The following is a 22,005-nucleotide window of genomic DNA, read 5'->3' as shown; positions in this document are numbered from 1 at the left end:
GTTGCCTTTACCCTTCATCAAGGGAACTTCTCTTCTGTAGAGACCATGACAGAAATCCAAAAGCAATCAAAATGCAGAGTTGTTGAGCTCAGTCCCAATGGCTCTACAAAATGCCCACACAGCTAAGGAACCTAAGGAGTGTTGCGGAGGGGACGGAGAGGAATTGTAAGAGCCAGAGATGCAGGGAATTCGCTTGAGATTGTGTCTGCTAAGTAACAGCAGAAGCTACAACCATTAGCATGATGTGCCCAAACATGAGCTGAACACTGAGGACACCAACAAACATGCCAAACTGCATTGGGGAAGCCCGTGAGGCCTCAACACTAATCAAAGAACTACAGGCAACTGTTTAAAGCTTGGAGCAGTAAGAACACACCACCTGACTGTCCAGTGCCAACCAGCCCTGAAAACACAGACCTGACATATGGACTCAACAGGTTATATTTAGGAATGTATGTGTATATACAAACATATATATATGTGGAATAACAAGTGAAAGAGAGTGGGGAGGCATATGAGAAGTTGAAGGAGAAATGTAATTAAAATAAAATCTCAAAACAAGTTAGAGAATTAACAAGAGACAAGAGAGAGTGTCAGACTCTCTTCCTCCCAGCTCTCTTTAACTCACAGTTCCTTAGCGAGGGTTGGGGCTCATAGACATCTTAAGCATATTCAAAGCTGATTTTAGGGTGCTATTGCTAAAGTCCATATTGACAAGTCATGGCTAAACATGCCAAAAGTCTAGGGTGGGATTCACAACTTGTACAATTTCCTAAAACTATTTAATCATTACATGACTTTTATGTATAAACGATGTTTTAGTTATATGGTATAAACTTACAGAGTATGGTTGCAGGCAACAAACAGGAAAAAAAAATTTTAAATTGAGGTTGATTTCTTTTCCTTTCTTAAAACACAGACTACAAAATTAATTATAATTTAAAATACAAATATTTTTGAGTCCTAGCATGATATGAAAGCAGATAATTCCATATCTGGCTTTACATGTGAAACATTATTTTATATATAAAATATTTTTAAAATACTGCATAAAATTATCTTCAGATTAAGTGCATAAAGGGTAATAGGAGAACTCCTCCAAGCATCTCAGGCTACTGCTAAAGCTGTGTATAGGATGCTCTCTATATACATTAAAGCTCTATTGCTGAAGACAACACTTATAGCACTGAACACAAAGAAGTCAAGTTGGTGCCTAACTAGAAACCCCACTCCTAATGACTACTGTTTATGGTATTTGATATTGCCCAGGTACAAACCCTAAGACATACAACAGAGATCTGCCTACAAGATACACTGGTGTGATAATGGCATAAATATTATAGGAATAACCAACAACTTTCTAATTGTATTTAAGGCACACTCCATGAAATGGAACCTATACCTCACACTACTAGAGTAGCCAAGAACCTGAGACTACAGAGATCATGAGCCTAGAGGAAAACCTAATATCATTATTTTGAACATGGATATAAAATGACTCCAAATGACAGACTGCTATACCTATAAATCAGTGGCTTGCTCAGCCCCCATCAGAGAGGTAAATAGGAACTAACACAGATAAAAAGTGGACCATGTCTGAAGAGTAAGAGACTGTGGAACACTCAATCCTTAATGAGATGTTGTTCATCATCAAAGCCCTCCCATCAACGCTTGGGGAGCTACGTAGAAGAGGAGCCAGACTGTAAGAGCTAGAGGTGTAAAATCAAAATACTGATAGTCTACTTTTTTGGAGAAAGTATTTTTGGAAAGTATTTTGAGACATCTAGATTATATTGGCCCAATTTAAGCTATAGTATGTCAATCTTAGAAAAAGCTAAGAGTTAAAATATCATTTCTGAAAAAGCCTTACTTCCTCCTACCATTAGACAACACTAATAGCAAAGCAGTAACAATAAATGCATTACTATTTTAATATAGGTCCATGAATCCTAACTGTTTGTGTATCATTTCTAGATTTATCCCAATATATCGTTTTAGTTCAGTAGCCTTATCAAACCATTTTATTGACTCTCAATGATTACAGCAAGGAATCTTTCGCTTATGTTAACCAGCATCACTATTCCCGATAGCACTTTTGAAACAGAAATCACAACTGTAATTCCTCAGAATGTTTCCTGCAGATGGGTCCTTATCTAAATGGTTTCCCTCTTACCTCCTTGATCAATTGTCCTTCTATCCCTATTCTAAAACTCAACTTCAAATGTATTAGTTAATTTCACTTTACATCAACCAACATGGTATCTTTACAAATTACAAAGCAGAGAATTTTAATATCATTTAGGTAAAAGGTGCAATGACTCTATCTAGTGGAAGGAATCATCTCTGTATCACTGACACCATGAGTAGATGCTGAGGAGTGATAGCAATATCAATTTGACATTTTAAAGATATTATTTAATTAGAATGCTTATCCAATATTCTACTTCTCTTTTCCTAGACCTTGATATCAATTTATAATCTGGCTGAAATTATTTCCATCAGGGTACTAGCATACACAAAAACTAACTTTGTTGAGGAAAATTGTAAACTGTAGCAAAGTACAAATGTTCATGCCAAAAGCAAATGTTCTACTCTACAAACTTATTTCCTTTGAACCATGCTTCACTAAAATTATTAAAATTATTATACTAATTTGTTTTATAAATTAGTCTGCACATATATTTGATTTTAGATTAAGTCCTATGTTGACAATAATATATTATAATGATAGCAATCATTCATGAATCCGTCACAAGGTACCTGGATTGTTGTGTATCAAATAAATCTGCTGCTTTGTTATGAAACTGTTCTCACAATAATGTTAATCTGGAAATTTGTGTTAGTTTTGAGTCAATTTTGGAAGAAATAAGGCAGGAAGTATTACGTACCTGTTTTATGGCAGTTACTGTTATCACAAAGAATAATGGAAGTCCACTGGTAATTGGACTGGTAGGTGTATCAATCATAAGCTAGATTTAAAGGCAGAATGTAGACAATTACATATTTATATTGCATATATTATTTGCAAATCTCACACTGTTGTACAAGGCATACAGTTTAATTTACTCTTTCACTTTCTTGACAACTTCATAGGCTTGGTTGAGTCTCTATTGTACACTCTCATAAACTGCTAGACTGAACTCAGTTACTCCACTTTTTTATTGTTGTTTTGCCTTTTGAGACAGGATTTTGCTACACATGCCCACACAAAACTGAACCACTTCCTATCCCCTTGTCTTTGCTGCTCAACCGATGGGATTTTAGGCATGTACCACCAAATGTGGCTACTTGGCTTTCACAGTTCTTAAGTTCTTCTTCCATGTTATCCATGAGTAGAACTACAATGGGTCTTATCGCATATTCTTTGTACATCCTACAAAACGCTGAAAACTCTGTCACCAACATTAACCTGGGATTCAAGATAAACTCAATCCTGAAGAAAGAGAACTAAGAATAGAAAAGAGTCAGAGGAAGACAGTGAGGAAAATGGTGTTTCAATTATGATATAAATCATATAACTGAAGATTCTATAAGTTGCTGAAGAAGTACTTGCAGTAATTACATAGGTTGGAAAGAACACAAATCTTACAATTTATTAATTTCCCCTCATTCTGGATAGGTCAATTAAATTTGCTCTATTCAATACAATGCTGATCTTAGCTAGCAATTACACAACTATATACATGCCATGTGAATATAGTTAGCATAATTTCATTTTCCAGGAAAGCCACTAGATGCTCTATTGATATAAAATTAGAAGTTCTTTTTCCATTCATAAAGAAAAGCATTTTAAAACTAATTGTTTTCTAAAGCTTTAAAATGACTATTTGAGTAATTTTAACTTTTCTTTTGAAATCCTAGGTTCTACTGAGAGACCAGTTAAAAGTTTAAACAAAGTTTTAATGTAACACTGAAGAAAAATTCTAAAGTTTTATTAGAATAACCATAAGAAAATAATTACTATATTTACAAGTTGATATATATTTGAGTTTCAACTTATATTTGATAAATACACACACACATATATGAAAGCTAAAATAATTTAGACTAAGAATCTACTTAATAGTTTATGATGACCTCAGATTTAAGCCCAGAAAATTACTCTTGTAAATACTTAAAAATTAAAATAATATGCTGGATATGGCGGTAAACACCTGTAATTCCAGAGGAGCAGATGCAGACATAAAGTAAGTTCATAATAAGTGTAGGCTACATAATGAGGCAGTAAGATGTACATATAACACACACACACACGCACGAAAAAGAGGAGGAGGAGGAGAAGGAAGAAGAAGAGGAGGAAAAAGAGAAGAGAAGAGAAGGTGGAAGAAAAGAGGAAGAGGAGGACAAAGAGAGGGAGAGAAGTGTTTAAAAAATTATAAATTTAAATAAAATGTATTGGTCTGGGATTTTACTACGTTGCCTGGGTATAAGCAATCCTCATCTGCCTCAGCCTCTTGAGTACCTGTGATTACAGATGCTGATACAAGAAAATTTAAGCACACACACAGTCTTGTACTAAAATGATTCCATAGGCAGACATGGCCAATGGTGCACTACTTATTGATATCTAAAACATTTATACTCTGAGGCAGGCATCAGAAAAATTATAAGTATTGTTCTCAGCTTAGCTTACACTTATCAGTACTAAGTCACACTAGTAAAGAAACAAAATGCAATTGATCTTAAAATTTATAGCCTATGTTTTAGAAATCTAGATTTGATTTAGGTAATTTATTCATGAATACAATGGGAAACTATAGAAGAAAAACAACCCCATAGTCAATCAACTAGGAATACAATGTAATTTTTACATATTATAAAATATATGTTTAGGCACCAAGTTCATAAATAATTCAAGGAGTGATAAAACTTACCTGAACCAAAAATATAATAAGAAAATAAAAGTTTGCCACTCTTCTGAACTGTTCAAATAAATTTTTTGGAACAAAATTCCATATAGTATACTAGGAGAAAGGAGAAGAGAAAAATCAACAAACACCTATGTAGATTATGATACCAACAATACTTTTCTCTCTGTAATTTTAAAGAAAACAATTATATAAATTGGCAGTGAGGAAAATGGTTTCAAGATATTTGCTATCAAGAGAATGGGAAAATGGTTTCATAGTTAAGAGTGTACAGACTGCTCTAACAGAGGACTCAAACTCAATCCTCAGCACCATGTCAGGTGGCTCAAAACTGCCGTAACTCCAGCTCTAGGACCATCCGAATCATCCAGCCTCCACAGGCACCCACACTCTCCTGCCTATACTCACACAGACACACACAAATACAATAAATCCTTTTACGATGTATGTGTAAAAGTGTATGTGTGTATGTATGCATGCACATGCGTGCATGGTACCTGTGGAGAACAGGAAATATTAGAGAGCATAGAGCTGGAGTTACAGACAGCTGAAAGCTGTCATGTGGATGCTGGACACGGAAACCAGGTCTTTTGTATGAGCATTAAATGCTCTTAATCTCTGAGCCATTTCCCCAATCCCATAAAAAGTGGTTTTAAAAGAACAGATTTCCTTTGGCTAACTCTTAAAACTCATAAAAACAAGGGAAAGCTGAGGACAAAACTTTCACATATAAAGCAGTTCACTAATGACAAGATATTATTTTCATGTTTCTATAAACATTAACAGATTGAATAAATCAAAATTTAGCATATATCCTACCTTAGAGAGGAAAGGGACATATCATTCAATGTGACAATACTTTTAAAAATAATTTATTGAGCTTTAAAGTTATCTTAACTATTATATAATAGTGGTTAAGATAACAGAATCAGTAAAACCTCTCTATGGTCATGTATGACTTTATAACTGACCTTTTCAAGGAAGTTTAAATTTAATATAAGGTGACTATGGTCATTGAACTAAGATATAACATTATCCAAACTGGGCATAGTGGCACGTACTTTTAGGTAAGTGTTTCTCAACCTGGGAGTCACGACCCCTTTGGAGATCAAATGACCTTTTCATAAGGGTTGCATACCATTATGATATTTACATTATGATGCCTAACAGTAGTAAAATTACAGTTATGACGTAGCAACAAAATTAATTTTATGGTTGGGGTCACCAGGACATGAGGAACTGCATTAAAAGGTTGCAGCTTGGGAGGGTAGAGTAGAGTATCACTGCTTAAGGCCCAGTACTCAGAGGCTGGCAGGTTTCTGTGAGTTGGAGACCAACGTGGTCTACACAGTGAGAGCCGGGACAGCCAGAGCTACATAATGAGTCACGGTCTCAAAAAATACACTAAGAGGCTTACAAGCAAAGAGATTTACAGTTGTAGTTAAAGATAAAATATATAAATGAACATGTAAAACAAAAGGCAAAGCTCCTTGTGGTTTTGTAGAAAATATGTCAGAGAACAATAAAGAAGTTTAAAAAACCCAACATCGTGCTATCCTCACTACAGCGTGAGAGCAGAGCATCGGCAACTATCTATCTATACTCTGGATGTGAACTGAACATCTTTAGACTTTCACATTTTAAGCACCATAGTGGAAGCATGCAATCCGACAAAGGGTCAATGGGAAGAGTTCCTGCAAGCTATGAGACTGCCATCAGTACAGTTACTGGAAGGGTCTGGAAACAACCAAGACACAATAAAGTAAGCCATGTAAGGAAACTTATGCTAAAATGGCTTAAGGAGAGTGCTTATTTAAACACCTACATTTCTGAAACTCTGGTCAAAAATGTTAAACTTATACTGCGTAAGAAAGCAGCCATCCCTTGGTCTTGCAAACTTTATATGACCCAGTACAGGGGAACGCCAGGGCCAAGAAGTGGGAGTGAGTGGGAAGGGGAGCAGGGCGGGGGGGGGGGGGAGATATAGGGGACTTTTGGGATAGCATTTCTGTAAATGAAGAAAATATCTAATAAAGAAATTTTTTAAAGAAATAAAAAAAGAAAAAGAAAAAAGAAAACAGCCATATAAAGGGATTTATTTAATCACAGCATTTTTCAGGGCTCTAAGTCTCCAATACCAGCTGAAATGCTTTATGTTGACCTGTTTTATGTGAAGTCCTACAGATAAGAATCTTAAATATTAGAGTTCCACAGGTTTTAGACCATCTTATCTGAAAGCCTCCTCCTTGAAGATTTGGTTCCATAGTACCAGAAGGTGGCAAGCAAACTGCCAACAGAGGGAAGCAACCAGCAGTCCCACTCAGCTGTGACACTTATTAGCTACAACATTGATCAGCATGGTAAGATATTCCTAAAGGCTCTTTATCAGTGGTAAATCTGTATCTCTGTCAATGGCATTCCTATCTTGGCAGTAACTAACATCTCTCTAATTGGATGTAAGGCCCACTCAACAGATGGGAAATCATGCCTGGTACTGGACACGGAGCCAGCTACCCAAGGCTAAAGAGGTCATATAGTATATATAGTACAGCCAATACCATCATTTTACATAACTCCTAACTGTATCTTAAATTCTTTTCTTTGTGTATCCACAAACGAGTGTAGCTCTTACACATCATCAAGGAAGCTTCTCTCTGCAATAAACAAAGATGGCTGCAGAAAGCCACAGCTGGTCAAAATGCAGAAGTGATTGTGGGATTCCCAGTCCCAATGAATATATCTGTAACACATTTCCTACACCCAAGAAATATCAAAGAAAAGGGAGTTAGAGAGGATATACGAGCCAAAGAACTAGAAAAATCAGCTGACCCTAGCCCTAACCCTGACCCTGAGATTGTGACAGGGAAGCATTACCAATGACACGTCAACAGCACCTAAGCAAGACCAAAACAAGAAAAAACAATAAGCATGCTAATGTGAAGGGAATCTAGTGTGCCTTACACCTAGACAGAGGCCAGTAACTAAGCAAAGCTAACAGCAGTAGAATTAGGCTTCCCCAGGGGTCAGCCCTGAAACCATAAACATACAAGTGGCATTAAATGGACTCGGCAGGCTGCACTTACAGATGTAAAAATAACAAAGAAAAAGAGGTTACAGATTTGAGAGGGAATGAAGGTTGTGGGTGGGACATTAGAGGATTTGAAGAGAGAAATGGGAAGAGAGAAATGATAAAACTGTATCTTAAATATAAAAATTAGACTTTAAAATTGTTTTTAAACCTGTACAGCATCCACAATATAGATGAGAACTGGAATAGGCCGCTTAGCATCATCAATGGATCAGTTATATACAAAAATAATGTGACAGAAGAAAGAAAAAGAGAGCAGGGAAAGGGACAAGCTAAGGTGACATCTTAGGAAAGATGAGAGCAGTATCACAGGGAAAGCATTAGTGTCTCTGGAAGGCAGGGTGAGAGCAGACGAAGGTTTCTTGTGGTACCCTCCCTATATGCAAGTGCCAGGTCTAAGTAAGAACTTTACCCTCAGCCTCTCTGATTCACATCATCAATAAAAGTACTATTTAATAAAGGAGTCACTAGTCACATAGGGTTATGACGTTTGAATGAAAATAATTTTCAAATGTTCAGTTCTTCGGTTGTACTAGCCATATTTCTAAGGCCTCAAACAGCCCTTACAGAACACTGCAACTCACTCACTTCTATCATGAAAGAGAAATGAACAAGACAGCGCTGCTTTATCCTCTGCTTTGACAACACGGCTTCTTCGAGTGCAAATAGGGAAAAATAAATAAGTACGAAGTAGTACCTTACACTAAAATATTTATAGGAGACTAGATAATGGGACAAGGAGGCTTTAAAATCACAAAGAACAGAGTTCAAACCAAGTCAGTTACAATTTTGAGAAAATTATTCAATTTCCAAGCACTGAAATCAAAGAACTGTGGTAATATAAATATAGCATTTCATAAACAAGATTTAATAGTTACTTTACATAGGTTGCTGTTACTTCACATGTTAAATGCCATAAAGTGAGAAGAAACAGACTCAGAAGACAGCTATCACAGTACGCCACAGCTGAAGACAACTGTTAACTGGTAGTAATTAACAGTCTCTTTTTCTTTCCTACATCATGTTGGGTGAGATATATCTACCAACCTTCAGTTTCTTGACTTTTAAAAAGTATACATATATTCTTGCACACATTCAGTAAATCATTTTTAAAATGTTACAAATTTATCATTTGTTTGTTTATTCGGGACAAAGTATTATATCATCTATCCCAGGCTGGCCTCAATCTTGCTATATAGCTAAAGATGACCTTGAATTTAAGAGTGCTGAGATTATAAGCATGCATCATAATGTTCAATTTATATGGTACTGAAGACTGAACTAAGGGCTTTGTACATGATAGGTAATACTACCAAATGAACTACAAATATATCCCCAGCTCTCATATACAGTTTAATAAAAAATTGTTTACTCTTACCTTAGATGAAATGATCCGGTTATCTATAAATTTCTGAGGTGTGTAAAGGCCATTCTGAGGAAACCTGTTGGCTATGTAAATAGTTCTTGTGTCACTTTGATGTGGTGGGTCAAAACCCTAAGACCAAACAACAGAAAAAGAATACTAATCAGCAGGCCAGTTGTTATAATATTTTACTACTGATTTTATATAATGAATCAAATTATATATAGTATTGGCCTTAAAGACTGAATCCATTCTATTATTAGGACAGGTAAGCCACCAATGCTTTTCTTCCCAGGTGAACAGGTATAATACCTTTAGAAACAAATCAACTAAAACCATACTTTCAATAATGAAAAATAGTTCACACTCTAAAATATGCTATAAAGGAAAAATCAGATATGAGAACTTTAGAAGCATTCTTGACTGCATTCCTTGCTTTTTACTCCCATGAGAGCCTTGCTTTCTCCTGTGATTATTACTGAGAGAAACAGAAATATGTCTAATTTGTGGCTACCATGCCTGATAGCAAAGTTTTATGCTTATTTTTAACCTCTCTTATACCAAAATCAATTTAGTCTCAAAGACTTTTGCTCTCAAAAGACTAAGATTCATTTCGCAGATTTATATCACTGAATCATTTCTTTGTAGTGGTAAACAGGTAAGACTTCCTGAATTATAGACAGGCATACGTTTATAATACTCCTGGCAGAATACATACTCTGCCTTTAAATTCAGAAGACCATCTGTGCTGATTAGTGTTTTGTTGACTTGGCACAGCTAGAGATAGATATCTGGGAAAAGGGAAACTCAACTAAGAAAAATGCCTCCATCAGACTGACTGGGTCGTTTTCTTGATTGATACACTCAGGGTGAGAGAGGCATAGAGCGCAAGTCACAAGGAGTAAGCCAATGAAGTACTGTTCCTCCATGTCTCTGACTCAGTTCCTGTCTCCAGTTTCCTGTCATGAAATCCCTTTATGGATAATGGACTATATACTGTAAGATGAAATAAACCCTTTCCTCTCCAAGTTGCTTTAGGTCATAGTATTTACCACAGCAATAGAAAGCGAATTAAGACAACATCTCTCCAGGTTCAGTAGTTAATCTTAGCAGAGTGTCTTACAGTTACTTTTCAATAATTACAATAAGACAGCTTGACCAAGGAAGACAACTTTAAAAGAAGTGTTTAATTTGAAGCTTACAGTTCTAGAGACTTAGAGTGCATGATGGCAGAGCAAAAGTGTGGTGACAGGAAACGCTGAGAGCTTATGTCTTGTTCCGCAAGCTGGACGTAGAGAAGGTACCAACTTGGAACAAAATGAGCTTCTGAAGCCTCAAAGCCAGCCCCAATGGCACCCGTCCTCTTTTAGGGCCACATCTAATCTTTCCCAAGCCGTTCCTCCAACCAGGAAACAAGTAACTAGTGTATCGACTCCCTTTAAACTTGCCTCAAAGAACTTAAAGTTGGGTGTGCAGGGAGGGGAAGAGGATCTAGAATGGTGGTTCTCAACCTGTAGGTCACAAACCCTTTGCGGGTGGAGGGAGGTCTAGCAACCTTTTCACAGGGTGGTCTAAGACCACTGGAAAACATCTAGTATTTGTAATATGATCATAGCAGTCGCAAAATTAGTTATGAGGAAGCAACAAAAATCATTTTATGATCGGGTCACAACATCAAGGAGCTTGAGAACCTCTGATCTAGAAAGACTTTGGGAAGGGGAGGAATGTGATCAAAATATATTTAAAAATTGTTTTAAGCTCTTCCTCTTCTCTGTGTGTGCACTGTTTCTTTCTCTCTATTCCCTCTCTCTTCTCTCTCTCTTCCCATGGCAACTTATTCCTTAGGGCCACTGAACTCTCCCACCCAAGAACAGCTTCCCAATAAACTTGCATTCAATATAATTTTTTAAAAAATGCTTGAAACAATAAAAATATAAAAAATCAAAATAAAGAGAGATTGACCCTCAAAATGGGATGGTATCTTTCCTTATATGGGTCAGAAGCCCATTTTTTGCTATTTAAAGTTCAACATAAAAAGACAAGACTATGAGCTCTCCTGTCTCTCGGTATCACAGAATCAAGTCACTGCCACTACTGGACCTTTCTGAAGACACTGTTTAAAAGCCATTAGTGGAGTGCCAAGGGAAGCAAGACTGGAAGGTACAAAGGTCAAGAAATAAAGTCTTCGGTGGTGTGTTGAGCAGCAAGACTACCTTCCACCCACCATAAATATTATAAAGACTCTTCAAAGTCAAACCTTAGGGCATCAATAGGTAATGTGTGCTGAGAAAATGTGTTCACTACTGTGCTAAACACTGTGACAAATTTTTAAAATTATTAGACCATTCTGAAATAACAAATCACTTATAAAGGTTATGTGTTAAACCTTCCTATAATTTTTCTTGCAATCTTCATTTTCTAAATACAATGAGCACAAACTATATGCCAGGAAACACACTTGGAACTACTAAAATACCAAAATAAGAAGGCATTATTCTTATTCTAAATATAATTTTATTTTTAAAAAGTGAGGCCTTAATGATAGACGATGTAGCTTAGTGGTAGACACTTATCTAGCAAGGCCCTGGATTCCCTCACCAGCATAAAAAAGATGGGAAGATGGCATAGAAAGGAAAGAAAGAAGTTCCTGACTCTTCTCAAAGCAAACAAACAAAAACAAACAGAACAACCACAGCAACAACAGGCACTGAAAGCCAAGCCAAGGAGCAGAGCTGAAAAGCACCCAGCCACAGCTGGGCATGGTGCTCATGTAAACCCATTTTCTGGGGGCTAAGCTGGATGATCATTCTAAGTTCAAGGCAGGCCATCCCTGGCTACACAAGCAGACACAACCTCAAAAACCAAAAACAGAGGAAGAATAGGAGAAAATGTGTATGCTGCCCACCATCTGGGCCTGACACTGCAGCCCCATTTGACAGCAGTCCCAGGAGAAACAAACCAGCCCAAGTCCTGAGCCAGCCAGGGAACATTACAAAATAACACACTGCATCTAATCCGTATATAAACCATCTAGATCATTTACACTAAGTCTAGCTGACTAGATATATACTTTTCCATCATAAAAAAGTAAAACAAATCTCAAATTGAGAAAAAAAAATGTTACTGAAATAGCATTATTTTGTTAGGTATATATGTCTTTTTTTAGAGAATATTATCAAGCATATTCTTCTGAATAAAGCTTTAAAAGTAAAGTCTAGTTTCATTTCAGATATAATAAATATTCTATTAAAATAAACAAGAAAGAACGATGTCTTTTGTCACCTTAGATTTCTATTTTATTATCACAAGTATCTTAAAAAAAAAAAAAAAAAAGCCCGGTGTGGTGGCACACGCCTTTAATCCTAGCACTCGGGAGGCAGAGGCAGGTGGATTTCTGAGTTCAAGGCCAGCCTGGTCTATAGAGTGAGTTCCAGGACAGCCAGGGCTACACAGAGAAACCCTGTCTCAAAAAGAAAGAAAAAAAAAAAAAAAAAACAAAATAATTTGGGGGTTCCCAAAGAGTAATGAAAATAAAAACTTGCAAATAATTTGCTGTGTTGTTTAAGATCAACTTGCAGGCACTGATTTATAATATATATTTATCAGGAGGTATACATCCAGGAACAACCAAGACCTAGCTGTTATAGTGTGTCAAGCTTCTCTGAGCACAGCCCTGAGTAACTAAGTACAGGATTCTGATAATGCTTCTCCTTCTTCTCTACAAACTGGTACCACTGACATCAGTCTCCTGCTGCCTTGCACACTCCTTCTTAATCCACTCTGGTCCAGCCTCATTCCCAGGAAGGTTTAGGATGACAAAATAGGGAAGGTGTGAAGGGTGACAGAGAAAGGAACTAGTCCTTCACCCAACTATTAACCCTGCCCACACTTAGTTTCCTGGGGGGAAAAAATTCCTTATTTCCTTTTAAGAATTTCCTTTATGCATGTAATGTGTTTGATCAAATCTACCTATTCTTTGCCTCTCCACTTTTTCACTTATCCCCTCTATTTTTTTCCTCCCAACTTTCTGTGCTCTTTTTAAAAGACCTTAAAATTCTTATGTGCATGTGTACTTGCTTGTCTGGATGTATATCATGTCTGTGTAAGAGCCTACGAACACAAGAAGAAGGCATTAGCTCCATGGAAATGGAGTTATAGCAGTTTTGAACCACCCAATGTAGATGCTGGGAACTGAAGCCAGGTCCTCTGTCAAAGTACACTTAAAGGCTGAGCCATCTTTCCAGCCTTGCTGTTGTTGTAAAGCTCACAGAGACCACTTAATGCTGAGGGGTGGACATGTGCATAGAGCCATACAGTGAAGCATGGGGAACCTCTCAGGGCCTGGATCCCTAAAGAAACCTGACCCTTCCCTGCTCCCTCAGGAACCAGCTAATAGCTCCTTAGCTATGGATGGAACTTCATAAACCCACCTTGACTCATGCCGGAAATGTCCCTGGCTTGATCTTGTTCTGTTTTTCCATATACAGTGACAACTGCTCCATGTTCATATCACAATGATGCTGTAAAGTCCAGAGAATACTGTTCTGCTGCAGACATCTACTACCTCTGGCTTTTACAATCTTTCTACCCCCCTTTTGTAATGAGCCTTCAGAGGAAAAGGAGTCACACAGGTCTCCCATTTAGAGTTGATCACTATACACAGTCATTTATTCTCTGCACAATGGCCAGTTGTTTCTCTGGACCCCACTAACAAACTACTAAAAAATAACCCACAATTTGTGCCACCCACATACTCCTCATTGTGGGGTCATCCAGTGGAGCATGCTCGACCTTCTAGTGCCCATACCTTTAAACAAAACTGATTCTCCCATCAGAAGACATCAACTGTTCCTAGCTCCCCAGCAGAAGGGGCCCATGAGCCCCCTCTCACCTCCCTCACCCCTGTTCTATCCTGTTATGGTGATGGCTTGACCTTGTGCCTATGTTGTGCAGTCAACAACAGTTGCTGTGAGTTAATGAATGTTTTGGTCCTGGCATAGCCACTACATTCTGGAAGACACTGTTTCTTTCCAGTCCTCCCAGACCTCCAGTAGATGGTGAGGATGTCCCATATGGGGCTGGGATGAGTGGCCACCTTAATCTAGCTGTATGGATGGGATTTGGGGAGGTACATGCTGTTACTTTTGGTGTAGGAGGGTGAAGTCACTACAATAAAATGTTTAAAAAAAAAAAACCAGAAGTAATGAAAGCAGCAAATATACACTAAATATACAGCAGACAGAAAAAGAGACTCAACGCTATGTTCGCCAGTTAACTCTAGAATGGGAGAATTAAGGGCCAAGAAGCAGCATTTAAAGAAAAGAAGGTTAAAAATGTTCCTAACTATAGTAATACCAATCTTCAGATTGAAAGAAAAATGCAGAGGAAGAAAAACAGTACAAAAAATGATACTACAATCACACTAAAACCACAAAGCATCAAAGATGAAACTAAAACTAATTTGAAAAGAAATATCAAGAAAATAATGATATTAAAAGCATACTTAGCCAGGCGTTGGTGGCATACGCCTTTAAACCCAGCACTTAGGAGGCAGAGGCAGGCGGATTTCTGAGTTCGAGGCCAGCCTGGTCTACAGAGTAAGTTCCAGGACAACCAGGGCTACACAGAGAAACCCTGTCTAGAAAAACCAAAAAAAAAAAAAAAAAAAAAAAAAAAAGCATACTTTACACCAATTAAAAAATGCCAAAAAGCAACAGAATGTAGTACTGTATCCTCAATAAATTGGTATCTGACTAAATTAAAATACAATTAGTAATTACAAAATAATATTTTAAGGCATAAAAACTAAGAGTTTATCATCTATTAATACTTTCTTAGAAACCAGCCAACCAACCAACCGAAGGGGCTGGAGAGATGGCTTTTTCCTTAAAGAGCATTGACTAGCCTTTCGGTTTCTGTCTGCACCCGGAGCTGATCCTGTGTCACAGTGCTCCATACCCAAATACCTCTGGGAGAGAGCTTGTCTCCCAGGAGTGCTGGCACACCTGTGAATACCTGTAAGACCACTACTTCTGCCCAAATTCCTAGCCCAAGAGGGACCAGCCTATAGTAATCAGGACACAGGAACAAAGGACAGCCAGGGACAGGATCCAAACTTATGGGACACAATGAAAGCAGTGCTAAGAGGAAAAAAATCATAGCTCTGAGTCCCTCCAAAAGGAAACTGGAGAGAGCACACCTGAAAGCTCTAGAACAAAAAGAAGCAAATACATCCAAGAGGAGTAGAAGGCAGGAAATAATCAGACTCATTGCTGAAATCAACCAAGTAGAAACAAAAAGAACTATACAAAGAGTCAACCAAACTAGGAGCTGGTTCTTTGAGAAAAATCAACAGATAGATAAGCCTTAGCCAGACTAACCAGAGGGTACAGAGACAGTATCCGTTTATCAAAATCAAAAAATGAAAAGGGCGATGTAACAACAGGAACTGAAGAAATCCAAAGAAATCATCAAATCCTATTAAAAACCTATACTCAACAAAACTGGAAAATCTGGATGAAGTAGACAGTTTTCTAGACAGATAACAGATACAAAAGTTAATAAGGATCAGATAAATCATCTAAACAGTACTATAACAGCTAAAGAAATAGAAGCAGTCATCAATAGTCTCCCAACCAAAATAAGCCCAGAACCAGATGGGTTTAGTGTAGAGTTCTATCAGACCTTCAAAGAAAACCTAATACCAATACTCTTTAAACTATTCCACAAAATAGAAACAGAAAGAACACTAGCCAATTTGTTCTATGAAGCCACAATTACTCTGATACCTAAACCACACAAAGACCCAACAAAGAAAGAGAACTTCAGACCAATTTCCCCTATGAATATTGATGCAAAAATACTCAATAAATTCTCAAAAACCGAATCCAAGAACACATCAAAATGATCATCCAGCATAATCAAGTGGGCTTCATCTCAAGGATGCAGGGATGGTTCAATATACAGAAATCCATCAACATAATCCACTACATAAACAAACTCAAAATAAAAAAAAACACACATGATCATCTCATTAGATGCTGAAAAAGCATTTGACAAAATCCAACACCCATTCATGATAAAAGTCTTGGAAAGATCAAGAATTCAAGGCCCATACCTAAATATAGTAAAAACAATATAAAGCAAACCAATAGCCAACATCAAACTAAATGAAGAGAAACTTGAAGCAATCCACTAAAATCAGGGACTAGACAAGGCTGCCCACTCTCTCCCTACCTATTCAATATAGTACTGAAAGTCCTAGCCAGAGCAATTAGAGAACAAAAGGAGACCAAAAGGATACAAATTAGAAAGGAAGAAGTCAAAAATATCACTATTTGCAAATATGATAGTATACTTAAGTGACCCCAAAAATTCCATCAAAGAACTCCTAAGCCGAATAAACAACTTCAGCAAAGTGGCTGGATATAAAATTAACTCAAACAAATCAGTGGCCTTCCTCTACTCAAAGGATAAACAGGCTGAGAAAGAATTAGGGAGGGGGCTGGAGAGATGGCTCAGCGCTTAAGAGCACTGACTGCTCTTCTGAAGACCCTGAGTTCAAATCCCAGCAACCATATGGTGGCTCACAACCATCTGCAATGAGATCTGGTGCCCTCTTCTGGAATGTCTGAAGACAGCTACAGTGTACTTACATATAATAAATAAATAAATCTTAAAAAAAAAAAAGAATTAGGGAATTGATACCCTTCACAATGGTCTCAAATAATAAAATACCTTGGTGTGACTCTAACCTAAGATCTAAAGGACAAAAACTTCAAGTCTCTGAAAAAAGAAATCAAAGAAGATCTCAGAAGATGGAAAGATCTCCCATGCTCATGGATTGGCAGGATTAATATAGTAAAAATGGCCATCTTGCCAAAAGCAATCTACAGATTCAATGCAATCCCCATCAAAATTCCAACTCAATCCTTCACAGAATTATAAAGAGCAATTCCAAATTCATCAGGAATAACAAAAACCCTAAAATAGTGAAAACTATTCTCAACAATAAAAGAACTTCTGAGGGAATCACCATCCCTGACATCAAAGCTGTACTACAGAGCAACTGTGATAATAACTGCATGATATTGGTACAGAGTCAGGCAGGTAGATCAATGGAATAGAATTGAAGACCCAGAAATGAACCTACACACCTATGGTTACTTGATCTTTAACAAAGGAGCTAAAACTATGCAGTGGAAAAAAGACAGCATTTTCAACAAATGGTGCTGTGTTCAACTTGTGGTTAGCATGTAAAAGAGTGCAAATCAACCCAGTCTTATCTCCTTGTACAAAGCTCAAGTCCAAGTGGATCAAGGACCTCCACATAAACCAGATATACAGACACAAATAGAAAAGAAGGCGGGGAAGTGTCTCGAGCACATGGGCATGGGGGAAAGTTCCAGAACAGAACACCGAACAGAACACCAATAGCTTACGCTCTAAGATCAAGAATTTACAAATAGAAACTCATAAAATTGCAAAGCTTCTATAATGCAAAGGACACTTGTCAATAGAACAAAACGGCAACCAACAGATTAGGAAAAGATCTTTACCAACCATACATCTGATAGAGGGCTAATATACAATATATACAAAGAACTCAAGAAGTTTCTGAGAACCAAATAACCCTATTTTAAAAATGGGGAACAGAGCTAAACAGAGAATTCTCAACTGAGGAAACTCAGATGGCCAAGAAGCACATATAGAAATGTTCAACATCGCCGGGCGTGGTGGCGCACGCCTTTAGTCCCAGCACTTGGGAGGCAGAGGCAGGCAGATTTCTGAGTTCGAGGCCAGCCTGGTCTACAAAGTGAGCTCCAGGACAGCCAGAGCTATAAAGAGAAACCCTGTCTCGAAAAACCAAAAAAAAAAAAAAAAAAAAAAAAAAGAAAGAAATGTTCAACATCCTTAGTCATCAAGGGAAATCAAAACAACCCTGAGATTCTACCTCACACCAGTCAGAACGGCTAAGATTAAAAATTCAGGTGACAGCAGATGCTGGCAAGGATGTAAAGAAAGAGGAACATTCCTCCATTGTTGGTGGGATTGCAAGCTGGTACAACTTCTCTGGAAATCTGTCTGGCGGTTCCTCAGAAAATTGGACATAGTAGTACCTGAGGACCCAGCAATACCACTTCTGGACATATATCCAGAAGATGCTCCAACATGAAATAAGGGCACATGCTCCACTATGTTCATTGCAGCCTTATTTATAATAGCCAGAAGCTGGAAAGAGCACAGATGTCCTTCAACAGAGGAATGGATACAGAAAATGTGGTACATTTACACGATGGAGTACTACTCAGCTATTAAAAACAATGACTTCATGAAATTCACAGGCAAATGGATGGAACTTGAAAATATCATCCTGAGTGAGGAAAAGAACACACAAGGTATGTGTTCACTGATAAGTAGATATTACCCCCAAAATCTGGAATAACCAAGATTCAATTCACAGACTATATGAAGCTCAAGAAGGAAGACCAAAATGTGGATGCTTCAGGGATTCTTAGAAGGGTTAACAAAATACAGGAAATATGGAGGAAATATGGAGACAAAGTGTGGAGCAGAGATGGTAGGAAAGGCCATCCAGAAACTGCCCCACCTGGAGAACGATCCCATATACAGCCACCAAACCCTGACGGGAGCCTGATATGGCTGTCTCCTGAGAGGCTCTGCCAGAGGCTGACAAATACAGAGGCAAATACTCACAGCCAACCACTGGACTGAGTGTGGGATCCCCGATGGAGGAGTTGGTGAAGGGACTGAAGGAGCTGAGGGGGTTTGCAGCCCCATGGGGGGAGCAAATGTGTCAACCAGCCAGACTTCCTTCCCCCACCCCCTCACCCCCTACCCCGAGCTCCAGGGGATTGGACTACCAAGCAAAGAGTACAATGGAGGGATCCATGGCTCCAGCCCCATATGTAGCAGAGGTTGGCTTTGTTGGACATCAATGGGAGGAGAGGCGCTTGGTTCTGTGAAGGCTTTGATGCCCCAGTGTAGAGGAATGCCAGGACAGGGAAGTGGGAGTGGGTGGGTTGGTGAGCAGGGGGGTGGGGTGGGGATGGGATAGATGGTTTCCGAAGGATGACATTTGAAATGTAAATAAAGAAAATATCTAATAAAAGAAAAAATTAAAAAAAAAGAAATTAGTCTGCACAAGATAGTAATTCTATTCCTTCATGACCTCTTCTTCAATGTCTGTCTCCAAGTTCATGTTTGATTTTCTGTTCTGACTACCATTCACAATGTACTGAAAGATATAAGATGAAATAAAGTCTTTCCTCTCCAATAAAAATCAATTAAATAATAATGATTTATAAAAAGAGAGAGAGAGCATTGACTACTCTCCCAGAGGACCTGGCTTCAATTCCCAGCACCCAATGGCAGCTCACAGCCTGTAACTCCAGTTACAGGGGATCTGACACTCCCATACAAATATACATGCAGGCAAAACACCAAGGAACATGAAATAATAAATAAATCATTCTTTAAAACCCTTTGGAATAATGAAAGTAATTTCATATAGAAGATGCGGATAAATTACTAGGGCAGGCAAGCAGCTCCGTGGTAACACACCTAAGAGCCCGAACTTAACCCCAGCATCGTCCCCACAAATATTCATCTAATAAGGCAAGATGAGTATTCAAAACATAAACAAGCCAACAATACAAAAAACTTTGGGATCTAAAAGAAAACAAGAACTACAAACAAGCACATTCTAGAGAAAGAATTTGTAAATCACATTATCTAGTAAGGGTTTTGAATGCAGATGCTACATAAAGAATTCTTAAGACTCTGTCATAAAACAAACATGCCAATTAGAAAGGGCAAGAGGATTAGACTAACCATTTCTCCAAAAAAAAAAAAAAAACCGCTGGGCAGTGGTGGCACACGCCTTTAATCTGAGCACTTGGGAGGCAGAGGCAGGTGGATTTCTGAGTTCAAGGCCAGCCTGGTCTACAGAGTGAGTTCCAGGACAGCCAGGGCTAAACAGAGAAACCGGGTCTTGAAAAACCAAACAAACAAACAAACAAACAAAAAACCCAACAGATACAAAAAGATGTCTGACAGCCTTTGCCGTTATGGAAATGTATATCAAAATCACATTTCAATCCACTGGGATAACTACAATTTTAAAAACAAACAAAAAAAAGGGTTGAAAAAATATATAAAGGCAGGGGAATATAAACTCTAACTGGGAAATGGTATAGAAGGTTGGAAACAGGTTCATAATAAAATTCAGGCTACAGTGAAGTTTACTGTTTAGGTTTATGTCCAATGAAAATATAACCCCACAGAAAACCTCTATGTTACTGTTGATTTAGAACACAAGTATACTCAAATAACTATAGACATAGCTAGAAGAAGATAAACATACAGTCTACACATTAATCTTTTTTAAAGTTTTTTTAAAATTAATTTTCTTTTTATTTTGTGTGTTCCCATGGAGGAGAGTGTCAGCATGTCATGGTATGTATGTGGAGGTCAGAGGACAACTTCTAAGAACTGGTTCTCAGAAGGGGAAACAAAGTAGATAGCAGCAGTCTATGGAAGGAGGAATCTGGGTGGTAGAGAAGATGGGGAATGGGGTGGAGTGGCACGGGTGTGTGTGAGGGGGTGTCAGTAAGGATCAGATGTAGGTAGGGCAGGGGAGAGAGAAAGGATATCAGAGGTAAGGGATAATCTCTAGGAAGTGCCAGAGACCTGGGATAGGATAGGCTGAAGCCTCAGGGGGCCTATGGAGGTGACTCTAGCCAGAGTTCTAATAGAGGGCCAAATGGATCCTGAAGTGGCCACTTCCTGTAGCCAGGAAGGACTCCCCAGGGGAGGAACAAGGACAGTAACTCATCCACAAAAAGCCTTGGACCCAAATGTGTCCTGCCTACAAGATGTGTAGAGGCAAATACAGAGCAGAGACTGAGGGAATGGCCAACCAATGACTGGCCCAAATTGAGACCCATCTCATGAGCAAAAACCAATCCCTAACACTATTGATGATACTCCATTAGGCTTGCAGACAGGAGCCTAGCATAACTGTCCTCTGAGAGGTTCCACTCAGCAGCCAATGGAAAGAGATGCAGAGACTCACACCCAACATTAGATGGAGCTCGGGGAGTCTTATGGAAGAGTTGGGGGAAGGATTAAGAAATCCAAAGAGGACAGGGCTTCCCTAGGGAGACGAACAGAATCAACTAACCTGAACCCTTGGGGGCTCTCAGAGACTGAACCACCAACCAAAGAGCAAGCACAGGCTGGACCTAGGTCGCCTGCACATATGTAGCAGATGTGCAGCTTGGTCTTAATGCGGATTCCCCAACAACTGGAGCTGGGGCTGTCAGGGAGTCTGCTGCCTGCCTGTGGACCCCAGCCCCTAAATGGACAACCTTGTCTGGCCTCAGCAGGAGAGGATGCACCTAGTCCTGCAGCAACTTGATGTGTGGGGATGGAGAGGGAGTGGGGAGGTAACACCCAGAGGAGAGCTCCCCCTTTTCAGAGGAGAAAGGGAGGGTGGAATGGAGGGAGGAGCTGTGGGAGGGGGTTACTGGGAGGAGGGGGGGGGCTGATATCGGGATGTAAAGTGAATAAATAAGTAAATGTAATTAAGAGTAAATAAAGTTACATTATTAAAAACAAACAAACAAAAAACAAAACTGGTTCTCTCCTTCTACCATGAAGGT

General features: G+C 38.5%; 1 protein-coding gene across 11 annotated transcripts in view; it reads right to left on the bottom strand.

Annotated features, from left to right (window-relative positions):
* The window catches only part of Atp11b (ATPase, class VI, type 11B), a 102,233-nt gene that overhangs the window by 68,801 nt on the left and 11,427 nt on the right, over nucleotides 1-22,005 (bottom strand). For 10 of the 11 annotated variants that reach the window (XR_001783770.2, XR_001783771.2, NR_151627.1 and 7 more), the window contains exons 2-4: nucleotides 9,335-9,451; nucleotides 4,875-4,964; nucleotides 2,889-2,969 (exon numbers count right to left, since the gene is read on the bottom strand). Coding sequence is in view for 5 of the 11 variants with exons in the window: in XM_006535568.3 (XP_006535631.1) it covers nucleotides 2,889-2,969; nucleotides 4,875-4,964; nucleotides 9,335-9,451 (288 nt within the window). In the remaining 6 variants the exon portion in view is untranslated. Of the gene's footprint in view, nucleotides 1-2,888; nucleotides 2,970-4,874; nucleotides 4,965-9,334; nucleotides 9,452-22,005 lie in introns of those variants that run through there. The other variant, XM_030252873.1, reaches the window with a different exon arrangement.

The sequence above is a fragment of the Mus musculus genome, chromosome 3, assembly GCF_000001635.26.
Source record: "Mus musculus strain C57BL/6J chromosome 3, GRCm38.p6 C57BL/6J".
Classification (NCBI taxonomy): domain Eukaryota; kingdom Metazoa; phylum Chordata; class Mammalia; order Rodentia; family Muridae; genus Mus; species Mus musculus.
This window is presented reverse-complemented; position numbering and strand designations above follow the sequence as displayed.